This window comes from Schistocerca piceifrons, chromosome 1 (assembly GCF_021461385.2).
Source record: "Schistocerca piceifrons isolate TAMUIC-IGC-003096 chromosome 1, iqSchPice1.1, whole genome shotgun sequence".
NCBI lineage: Eukaryota > Metazoa > Arthropoda > Insecta > Orthoptera > Acrididae > Schistocerca > Schistocerca piceifrons.
Window position 1 is genome coordinate 649,701,755 of NC_060138.1, and position 12,631 is coordinate 649,714,385.

General features: G+C 44.0%; 1 protein-coding gene across 1 annotated transcript in view; it reads left to right on the forward strand.

Annotated features, from left to right (window-relative positions):
* The window catches only part of LOC124760964 (cadherin-89D), a 192,138-nt gene that overhangs the window by 151,914 nt on the left and 27,593 nt on the right, over window positions 1–12,631 (forward strand). The window contains exons 20-21 of the mRNA XM_047249109.1: window positions 5,508–5,729; window positions 11,124–11,212. Of these exons, the coding sequence (XP_047105065.1) occupies window positions 5,508–5,729; window positions 11,124–11,212 (311 nt within the window). The remainder of the gene's footprint in view (window positions 1–5,507; window positions 5,730–11,123; window positions 11,213–12,631) is intronic.

Genomic DNA, 12,631 nt, shown 5'->3' on the forward strand with positions numbered 1-12,631 from the left:
GTAACTGGCAGTTCTTGATGTTTGACTTGTATTTTGAAGAAAAAGTTAAATAACAGAGGTTAGTACAATTTCAATGTATGGAAGTATGAGATATCGATTCTCTAGTCACGTATAAGCTTCGTAGACGAACGTCGGGAAACAAAGGTAATGTTACATCCAATAGCACAATGCAGCGTGCAGAATGAACTAGTTAAGCATCTTTTCTAAGAAGTCAGCTTACCGCTTAAACCATATGAATTACCTTAGACCTTCTCCAGTTTGGGTACTCATATTCAGAATCATACTATAAGCACTGGGGCAAAGCTGGAATTCCGCCTTGCTCTTTCATGGACAAGATCCAGATGCCAATGGTTTGCTGTTGCCATCCTCTGGCCTTTTATAAACTGCCTTGTGAGTACCTTATCGTGTGGAGGACTGTGTCGGGCATGGATGTGTGTGATGGCCTTAGGTTAGTTAGGTTTAAGTAGTTCTAAGTTCTAGGAGACTGATGATCTCAGAAGTTAAGTTCCATAGTGCTCAGAGCCATTTGAATCATTCGAAGCGGGACTCATCACTGAAGACAATTCTACTCCAGTCAATAAGATTACAGGACGAATACATGTCTGGAGACCCTCTGGACAGCAGAAGGATATCAATATGACTGGCGCTCGCCATACGGCCTGACAACTGGGAGTGATGGTCTGGGGTGCCATTTCTCTTCATAGAAGGACTCCTTTGGTTGTCACACACGGCATCGTTACAGCACAATGGTTTGTCGACGATATTTTACGCCCCGTTTTATTGCCCTTCATGGCAAGCCATCCTGGGCTTACATTTCAGCAATATAAAGCCCGCCCGCGTACGGAGAGAGTTTCTACTGCTTGGCTTCGTGCTTGCCAAATCCTACAGTGGCCATCAAGGTCGCTGGGTCTCACCCAACTGGGAACTTGTGGAACATTACGGGCAGGCCCACCAACCAGCTCAGGATTTTGACGAACTAATGCGTCAACTGGACAGTGTGAGGTAACGGGCGAGTTGTGGTGCCCTGGAAATATTTTAAGTCCGGAGTTTTCGACCACCGCACGGGCCGCTAGGCAAGCCGGGGCTCGTCGGCGAACGCCTGGTGCCGAACGTTAGCCGGAGCAAGAGGGGTAGTAGCCGCAGCGCTTGGCCCAGACCGACCACGTGGCTGGGGATTCCATGTTGACGCTGTGTCGAGGAATGGGCTTTGTAACGATGAAGGAGATCTGTATGCCGGGTGTGCCAAAGATGGTGGACTTTGTAAAACCTTAATGGCAGACATTTGACAGTTCGTACAGAAATAAACAGTAGCCAGTCGAATCACGATGTCTCAAAAAGAAACATGTACATTACCATTATTTGCACGACGATTCTGATGGTGCAATCAGATTTTCAATATCTTTATTAGTTTAAAGTTTAGTATCTGACGATAAAGTATACAAGTAACACCCAGCAACGAATTTCCAAAATATAAACGGTTCATCAGATTTTGTCGCTCGACTTGTCTTTAGAAAGCTATTAGTGTAAATCAAAATTGCTATAATTACAGGCATGTAACTTGAATAGTACATGAATTATTGCAGGTCAAAGTGGCCCATTACTATCAACATCTACATCTACATCCATACTCTGCAAGCCACCTAACGGTGTATGGCGGAGGGTATCTTGTGTACCTCTATCGATTCCCTCTTCTATTCCAGTCTCGTATTGTTCGTGGAAAGAAAGATTGTCGTTATGCCTCTGTGTGTACTCTAATCTCTCTGATTTTATCCTCATGGTCTCTTCGCGAGATATACGTAGGAGGGAGCAATATACTGCTTGACTCTTCGGTGAAGGTATGTTCTCGAAACTCCAACAAAAGCCCGTACCGAGCTACTGAGCGTCTCTCTTGCAGAGTCTTCCACTGGAGTTTATCTGTCATCTCCGTAACGCTTTAGCGATTACTAAATGATCCTGTAACGAAGCGCGCTGCTCTCCGTTGGATCTTCTCTCTCTCTTCTATTAACCCTATGTGGTACAGATCCCACACCAGTGAGCAGTATTCAAGCAGTGGGCGAACAAGTATACTGTAACCTACTTCCTTTGTTTTCGGACTGCACTTCATTAGGATTCTTCCAATGAATCTCAGTCTGGCATCTGCTTACCGACGATTAATTTTATATGGTCATTCCATTTTAAATCACTCCTAACGCGTACTCCCAGATAATTTCTGGATTTAACTGCTTCCAGTTGCTGACCTGCTATATTGTAGCTAAATGATGAAGGATCTTTGCCGGCCGCGGTGGTCTCGCGGTTCTAGGCGCTCAGTCCGGAACCACGGGACTGCTACGGTCGCAGGTTCGAATCCTGCCTCGGGCATGGATGTGTGTGATGTCCTTAGGTTAGTTAGGTTTAAGTAGTTCTAAGTTCTAGGGGACTGATGACCACAGATGTTAAGTCCCATAGTGCTCAGAGCCATTCGAACCATTTGAACCATGAAGGATCTTTCTTTCTATGTATTCGCAGCACATTACACTTGTCTACATTGAGATTCAATTGCCATTCCCTGCACCATGAGTCAATTCGTTGCAGATCCTCCTACACTTCAGTACAATTTTCCATTGTTATAACCTCTCGATATACCACAGCATCATCCGCAAAAAAGCCTCAGTGAACTTCCAATGTTACCCACAAGGTCATTTATATATATTGTGAATAGCAACGGTCCTACGACACTCCCTTTCGGCACATCTGAAATCACTCTTACTTCGGAAGACTTCTCTCCATTGAGAATGACATGCTGCGTTCTGTTATCTAGTAACTCTTCAATCCAATCACACAATCGGTGTGTTAGTCCATATGCTCTTATTTTGTTCATTAAACGACTGTGAGGAACTGTATCAAACGTATTGCGGAAGACAAGAAACACGGCATCTATCTAGGAACCCGTGTCCATGGCCCTCTGACTCTCGTGGACGAAAAACGGTAGCAAAAAAAAAATGGTTCAAATGGCTCTGAGCACTGTGGGACTTAACATCTATGGTCATCAGTCCCCTAGAACTTAGAACTACTTAAACCTAACTAACCTAAGGACATCACACAACACCCAGTCATCACGAGGCAGAGAAAATCCCTGACCCCGCCGGGAATCGAACCCGGGAACCCGGGCGTGGGAAGCGAGAACGCTACCGCTCGACCACGAGCTGCGGAGAAAACGGTAGCAGCATGCTTATAAATATATGTATTCGTTTGTGTCTTTGTCTGTATCCGATGTATACTATTCATGAAGAAATTGGTTAAATATTTACTACGTTTTAGAAAGCACAGAGACAGTAGGCTACTGGCCTACCTTCGGTTCTATTCCTTTGATATATGTTTATTTAATTTGGTTATGTATTTAGTAATGTGTGTTAGATTGTGGTTATGCTCCAGCCGTAGGAATATTTATTTAATTTCAAGTTATTTAAATGTAAATCCAATATTTCGAATGTTTTTCGTTACGTTTATGAGTGTGTGTTGGCTTGGAGACAGGGCGGGAGGGCTCTAGCCAATCACAGCGATCGTTCCAAGAAGGACACGTGGAGAGACTGTATGGAAGTGGGGGAGGAGCATCAGTACTGGATGGGACACAGAGAGTGCAGGACGCGAAGGCGCGACGGGCGGTCGCAGAAAAGACCTGGAGAGTGGAGCAGTTTGCGCGTGGTCGCGGGAGATTGAAATATTTCGTAGTGCCGACTTCTGCAGTGAAGACGTAGGATGCATTTAGAAGTGAATATCTCGCAAGCTATGTTGTTGTTCATAACTAATTACTTGAAGTAGGAATCTATTTTTTCCCTGTTGTTCAACTTATATTTTATTTAATTGCTGGACCATCGACACCAATAAGTGTTTGCGGTAATAAACGGCATTCATAAAGGTAGTTATCATACTCATCATTTAAAGTCGTTAAAAATAGTACCTGCAGATTTTATTTAATTTTCATATATCATTTATAAATGTTACATTTAAAATTCGCAATTGCCGAGGGATAAGAACCTTCGACCATTCGATTCATGTGTATATTCATATTGTATACTGTAGACTCAGCCGGCCGCGGTGGCCGTGCGGTTCTAGGCGCTCCAGTCCGGAGCCGCGCTGCTGCTACGGTCACAGGTTCGAATCCTGCCTCGGGCATGGGTGTGTGTGACGTCCTTAGGTTACTTAGGTTTAAGTAGTTCTAAGTTCTAGGGGACTAATGACCACAGCAGTTGAGTCCCATAGTACTCAGAGCCATTTGAACCTGTAGACTCAGCTGTATTTGGCATGTAATGCGGGAACTACGTATTACAGCCCCTAGACAACGAAACCAGCCTAAACTTTTAATATTTCAACTCTGATTCTGAGGGTACGTAGTTGAGGGCCACACCATCACATTATATTATTTTGAAAGCCCGCAACATTATGTGGCACCATGTCCCCGAGGAGGCCAACCAACAAATCTATCAGTCAAAGTTAAGCCGAATAACTGCTTGCATAAAGGCCAGATTTTAGTCAACACATTATAGGCTTGCTTAGTTCGTGAAGCTCTTTCCATGAATATGTCGTCTCGTCTTTATTTTTCCTTACATGTGCACCACATTTACCGATTTGCATTCCATTCGGATAATTCCTTCGTGGTGCGTAGTTTTTTTTTTTTTTTTTTTTTTTTTTTTTTTTTTTTTTTTAGTGTAAGCACTCCGTCTTCAGGCCACAAGGGGCCCATCGGGACCATCCGACCGCCGTGTCATCCTCATTTGAGGATGCGGATAGGAGTGTGTGTGGTCAGCACATCACTCTCTCGGTCGTTATGATGGTTTTCTTTGACCGGAGCCGTTACTATTCGGTCGAGTAGCTCCTCAATTGGCATCACGAGGCTGATGCACCCCGAAAAATGGCAACAGCGCTTGGCGGCTGGATGGTCACCCATCCAAGTGCCGGCCACGCCCGACAGCGCTTAACTTCGCTGATCTCATGGGAACTGGTGTATCCACTGCGGCAAGGCCGTTGCGTCTTTTTTTTAGTGTAATAAGTAGAAAAGCCCTCATCGTATAAAAACACTTCCATTCATAAGTGGGCGCAGATTTCCACCAGATGTGAGTCATTTTCAGAACGTACTCCAATAATGGCTTGTGGAGGCGATAGCACAGAGCAGAAACTGTGGATACCATCCACTGATGTCGAGCAGTCGACCTAAAAGTGATATTATGCTATCAAGACTCTTCTATGTAAAATTTTGTTACTGTTCTTTGTGATGATCACTGTGCTCAATATGTTTACATGTATAAACTCATCATTTTGTTAAAGATAATATACTTTTATGAGATAATATACTTTTATGAGAGTACTACACTTTCCTTACAGGGGTCATTTTTTCTGATTGTTACAATTTTCTCCTTTTACGGAGATAGAGGATTTTCTCCTCGGGGGTGTGACAGCCAGCATTCCTGTACGATTACACAAGTGTGTAGTGCAGAGCGCGGTGGTGAGGTGTATGCGCGCGGCTTGTGCAGGCGGAGGACCCGGACGAGGGCGCCAACGGCGAGGTGCGCTACTCGCTGCTGGGCGGCGCCGGCTCGGGCCCGCAGGCGCGCTTCGCGGTGGACGCCGCCAGCGGCCGCGTGCGCGCCCTCTCCTCCTTCCGCAGGGACGCCGGGCGCGTCTTCGGCTTCGACGTCAAGGCCACCGACCGCCGCGGCGCCGACGACGGCCGCTCCACCATCGCCAACGTGCTCGTGAGTGTCGCTGCCGTCGCCCCACCGCCGTACCTCCCTTTGCTCACTGCGTGTGCGGAAAGCATTTCGGCTCATACCTCTAGCAGGATCTCTTTTACTACGCTACTGGTCATTAAAATTGCTACACCAAGAACAAATCAGATGATAAACGGGTATTCGTTGGACAAATATATTATACTAGAACTGACATGTAATTACTTTTTCCCGCAATTTGGGTGCATAGATCCTGAGAAATCAGTACCCAGAACAACCACATCTGGCCGTAATAACGGCCTTGATACGCCTGGGCATTGAATCAAACAGAGCTTGGATAGCGTGTACAGGTACAGCTGCCCATACAGCTTCAACACGATACCACAGTTCATCAAGAGTAGTGACGTGTATTGTGACGAGGCAGTTGCTCGGCCACCATTGACCAGACGTTTTCATTTGGTGAGAGATCTGGAGAATGTGCTGGCCAGAGCAATAGTCGAACATTTTCTGTATTCAGAAACGCCCGCACAGGACCTGCAACATGCGGTGAGCATTATTCTGCTGAAATGTAGGGTTTCGTAGAGGTCGAATGAAACGTAGGGACACGGGTCGTAACACATCTGAAATATAACGTCCACTGTTCAAAGTGCCATCAATGGCAACAAGAGGTGACTGAGACGTGTAACAAATGGCACCCCATACCATCACGCCGGGTGATACGCCAGTATGGCGATGACGAATACGCGCTTCCAATGTGCGTTCACCACGATGTCGACAAACTCGGATGCGACCATCATAATGCTGTAAACAGAACCTGGATTCATCCCAAAAAATGACGTTTTGCCATTCGTGCACCCTGTTCGTCGTTGGGTACACCATCTCAGGCGCTCCTGACTGTGATGCAGCGTCAAGGGTAACCGCAGCCATGGTCTCCGAGCTGATAGTCAATGCTGCTGCAAACGTCGTCGAACTGTTCGTGCAGATGATTGTTGTCTTGCAAACGTCCCCATCTGTTGACTCAGGGATCGAGACGTGTCTGCCCGATCTGTTACAGCCATGCGGATAAGATGCCTGTCATATCGACTGCTAGTGATACGAGACCGTTGGGATCAAGTACGGCGTTCCGTATTACCCTCCTGAACCCACCGATTCCATATTCTGCTAACTGTCATTGGATCTCGACCGACGCGAGCAATAATGTCGCGATACGATAAACCGCAATCGCTACAGGCTACAATCCGACCTTTTTCATAGACGGAAACGTGATGGTACGCATTTCTACTCCTTACACGAGGTATCACAACAATGTTTCAACTGCTGTTTGTCTATGAGAAATCGGTTGGAAACTTTCCTCATGTCAGCACGTTGTAGGTGTCGCCACCGGCGCCAACCTTGTGTGAATGCTCTGAAAAGCTAATCACTTGCATATCAAAGCATCTTCTTCCAGTAGCTTAAATTTCTCGTCTGTATCACGTCATCTTCGTGGTGTAGCAATTTCAATGGCGAGTAGTGTTTGAACGAGTTCCTAGCTTGTCAAATTAGGCGAATCGCCCTATGTGGAAACGGGCGTAAAGGGCAAAGTAAACAACGTAATCTTGTGATTGTGGTAGAAAGTTACCTAGAGTGTGAGACATTTCTCCCAATACCAGCACACAATTTTTTTTCACCAGTTAGATGTCCACAGTCATAAAATAATTTTAAAAAATTCAATTTTTGGGGGTTCTTTGGAACAGTAGTGGGACTTGGTATTTTCAAGGTTATTTTCCACTCTCTGACGTGATTGGGGTTTAACGCCCAGGCGACGACTTCATCAGGGAATGGGGACGGTAACAGGTTGTGCCCTTTAAAAGAAACCATTCCAGCAATTACTGTAAGCGATTTTGACAAATCTCACAAAACCTATATCTGCACGGCCCGACGGTGATTCGAACTCCCTTTCTCCTGGAAACGAGTCCATCGTATTACCACTACCCTGCCTCGCTCGGCATCACTCTTGAAGTTCCAACTAGTAACCATCGTATCTGCAACTGCAGAGATCTACCATCAAGTTACGCAACACTTATTACAAAATCTTAATTGTTACTGGTCAATAATGGCTATAGAATGCCGGAAAGTACCAGGGATACAATGTTACGCACTGTCTAACACAGATTTATAAGTCCAGTCAAATGAAAATGAGACATGTGAAAAGAAATAACTAAATGGTTTATTATCTCAAAAGTAATCGCGATAAGTGTTAATCCATTCAGTCTAGCGCTAGATAACACGGTCAATACTGTCATCGTAAAATGTGTGTAGTTGCCGAGGGAACCATGATGCATCTCTTAGTCCGAAACAAATCAACGGCCAGGAATGTTTTCAAGGCTTCAGAAATTTGAAAATCGCATAGGGAGATATCGAGACTGTACGGAGGAGGTGTAAGGGCTTTCCAGCGAAACTTAAGCAGTGTAATCGATACAAGCTTGCAAACATGTGGACGGGCACTTTGTTGTCAGAGTGTTTCCACTACATTGCAGAAGTTTCGCTTGGAAGTCCTTACACATCCTCCGTTCGGTCCTGATCTCTCCCCATACAACTTTCATATCTGTGGAGCCCTGAAAAAAGCTACAGGTGATCGTCGATTTTCTTCGGACGAAGAGGTGCGCGCCTGGTTACAATAATGGTTTAGTAAGCAACCGCAGACTTTCTTCCATTAAAACATTGACCGCCTTGTGTCACAGCGGGAAAAATGTAGACTATTAACGGTTGTTGTTGTGTTGGTCTTCACTCAAGAGACTTGTTTGATGCTCTCCATGCTGTTCTATCCTATGCCACCTTCTTCATTTACGTATAACTACTGCAACCGACACTCATCTGAATCTGTTTACTGTATTCATCTCTTGGTCTCCCTCTACGATTTTTAACCCACAAACTTCCCTCCAGTACTAAATTTGTCGTTTCAGAGTGTGTCCTATCAGCCCATCCGTTCCTTTGGTCAAGTTGAGCCGTAAATTTCTTGCCTCCCCAGCTCTATTCAGTACCTCCTCACTAGTTACGTGATCTACCTCTCTAATCTCCAATATTCTTCTGTGGAAAATGGAAAGGAGCGTTTGGCGCCGTTGGCCGGGAGGTCCTTTGCGGGGCAGGTCTGGACGCCTTGGTGCAGGTCTTATTACATTCCACACCTTATTGGGCGATGCACGCCGGATGGGGATGAAATGATGATGAAGACAGCACAACACCCACTCCATGAGCGGAGAAAATCCTCGACCCAGCCGGGAATCGAACCCGGGCCTGTAGGACGGCAATCCTTCGCGCTGACCACTCAGCTATCGGGGCGGACACATTCTTTTGATACACAACATTTCTAAAGCTTCTATTCTATTCTTGTCTAAACTATTTATCGTCCATGTTTCACTTTCATACATGGCTGCACTCCATACAAATACTTTCAGAAAGGACTTCCTGACACTTAAATCTATATTCAAGTTAACAAATTTCTCTTCTTCAGAAACGCATTTCTTGCCATTGCCAGCTTTCGTTTTACATCCTCTCTACTTCGGCCATCATGAGTTATTTTGCTACTCAAATATGAAAACTTTACTACCACCTTAAGCGTCTAGTTTCCTACGTTGATACCCTTAGCATCACCTGATTTACTTCGACTACATTTCATTTTCCTTGTTTTACTTTTCCTGAATTTGATCTTATACGCTCCTTTAAAGAGAATGTCATTTCCATTAAGCTGCTCTTTCAAGTCCTTCGATGTCTCTGACAGAATTACAATGTCATTGGCCAATCTCAAAGTTTTTATTTCTTTTCCCTGAATTTTAACTCCTACTCCAAATTTGTCTTTGGTTTCCTATACTGCGTGTTCAATGTACAGACTGAATAACATCGGGGATAGGCTACAACCCTGTCTGTTTCTCTTCCTCCTCAACCACTGCTTCCCTTTCATGCCACTCTCCTCTTACAACTGCCGTCTGGTTTCTGTTCAAGTTGTAAATAACCTTTCGCGTCCTGTATTTTTACCCCTGTAACCTTCATAATTTCAAAGAGAGTATTTCAATCAACATTGTCAAAACCATTCTATAAGTCTACATATGCTGCAATCATAGGTTTGCCTTTCCTTTAGGTCCGCAGCTCGTGGTCTATCTTTGCTGCTTCTGGATCACGGTGTCCTAAGTTCGATTCCCTGCCGGGGATTTTCTCCGCCCGGGGACTGGGTGTTTGTATTGTCCTTATCATTCGGGAAAAGTGATTATCAAAGAAAGGGAAATTTGTACGGGCCTTATAACCGCGCAGTTGAGTGCCCCACAAACCAAATAACATCATCATTACCTTTCCTTAACCTTTCTTCGAAGATACGCCGTAGGATCTGTATTGTTTTGCATGTTCCTACAATTCCCCGGAATTCAATCTTCCAGGAGGTCGGATTATACCAGTTTTCCCATTATTCTGTAAAGAGTTCGTGTTAGTATTTTGAAATCGTGGCTTATTAAACTGATCGTTCGATAATTTTCACATTTGTCACCAGCTGTTTTCTTTCGATTGGAATTATAATATTCATCTTGAAGCCTGAGGGTATTTCCCCTGCCTCAGGCATCTTGTGCACCAGGTGGCTCTCCCAAGGCCATCAGTAGTTCTGACGGAGTATCGTCCACTCCCGGGGTCTTGTTCCGACTCAGGTCTTTCGGAGTTCTGTCAGATTATACTCGCAGGATCATATCTTCCATTTAGTCTTCATCTACCTCCAACTTCTCTTTCTACAATACTGCCTTCAAGTTTGACTCCCTTACATAGTCCCTCTATACACGCCTTCCACCTTTCAGCTTTCTCTTCCTTGCTTAGAAATGGTTTTCCATTAGAGCTCTTGATGTTAATTCAACCGCTTCTGTCTTCTCCAAAGACTGCTTTAATCTTCCTATAGGCGGTATCTGTTTTTCCGCCAGCGAAATATGTTTTTAAACCCTTACATTTTCCCTCTAGACATTCCTGCTTAGCCATTTTGCACTTCCTGTCAATCTCATTTTTTAAACGTTGGTAGTCTGTTTCATATACTGCATTTTTATATTTTCTCCTTTCATCCATTAAACTCAATATCTTTTGTGTTATCCAAGGATTTCTATCAGTCCTTCGCAGGTCAAAAGCAGGAACTTTTCTGGATTGGGTCATGGCGAGGAACCGCTTGGTAACTTCCTGAAACATATCAACAGTAACCTATGCCAGTTCACAGTGATATTTAACTGTATTCTCCTGTTTTTATTTTTTTTTAAATTTTAAATGTCATTATTTGTATTACATACAATTTCATTGTTACTTGTATCACTGAGTCATAAAACGATTGTTGATGCCTGATTACAAGTCGTGTGAGAGAAAGTTTGACAGTAAAGAAAATATGCAAATTCTATTGTTTTAGAGCCGTTTATCGGTTTGTTTCAGGTATACGTCTTGGAAGATGACAAGCAAGTAATCATGGTCGTCGCTACGAAGCCCACAATGGTAGAGAAGAACGTTGAGAACATCACCACGTAAGTTCCAATAAGCGTGAACAACTAACTTTCCATTTCATTTACGCAGACAAAATATCGGCTACAGTGTGAAAGGCGTTATCTATGAAAGCTTACGCGTTAGGTACGCGACGGGGTCGAGGACGATGCTATGAATCCCCCACTTCAACAGGAGGTGAGAGACTGCGAGAACTTAAGTGGAATGGAGCGTAGCGTATGACAATACGATACAACTGCTGATACTTGACGATTTCATTCGAGACATACCTAAAATATTTGTAGCAACCCAATGCTATACGTGAACGATTATAGTACTTGTTGCGTTAAGGGTATGGAAAAAAAAATGTTTTACGATCCCATCTTCTTTGCACGGAATCGTGTTTTTGATTGGTCAGCTGACGTTTATAAAGATAAAACATTATAGTAAATGATAAGATCTGATTGGAAATGAAATACCGCATCACTGTATGCTCATTTTGACATGGTGAACATATTTTCACGGTAGCAACTGCACGGAGCAGGGAGCGGTAGGTATTGGGCTCTATTAGAGTAAGATATTAATACAATAATTGGTTTTATTTTCCAGAAGTCTCCACATAGGAAATTTGGTACAATATTTAAAAAAAAATATTGGATTTCATTTGAAACAATTCAAACAAAGCACTCTGACCCAGCTATCAAATAAAATTAAATAAAAAGGTACATTAAAGATCTTGACCATTAAGGTTACAACTTAAACTAAGCCATTTCAATTATCAAAGTAGTTTAAAATCAATATAAGAATAAAGTAACTCACTTTCATCACAGCGTTAAACACTTGATTACTAATGATATCGATAGACAGAAAGGTTTGAAAAGAAAGAACGACTCTTTATGAGCTCCTCTGTAGCAAGGGCACCCAAACAACACACCAAATAAGCTCGGCTCCGTACAGGTGGTGTCAGTGCCTTACGAGCTACGAATACTACTAGTGCCAACGGGCCACTTGACTACAACGTACAGAACGGATTACTAAGAGTCGTGAGTTACAAATACTATCAGTTTATGTAAAATCAGATGCTTAATAGGCTTATCGTAATAAATCGAAAATCAAGAGTGAATATGCCTTGGCCTCCTGTAGCCAAGATTAAGCCTTGTCTGGCAGAAATCTTCAATGCAAGCGACGCAACACGCTGCCGGACGAGACTGCTCGATAACACCTTTCGTAATGCTGCGTCTGTGCCCTCTTCCACAACTGTGCTTTGCGGCATTAAATCCTCACTTCTCCTGTTTATGCACTTCCAATGTAACCCTGGCAGCCGACCGCTGTGGCCGAGCGGTTCTAGGCGCTTCATTCTGGAACCGCGCTGCTGATACGGACGCAGGTTCAAAACCTGCCTCGGGCATAGATATGTGTGATGTCCTTAGGTTGGTTAGGTTTCTATAGTTCTAAGTTCTAGG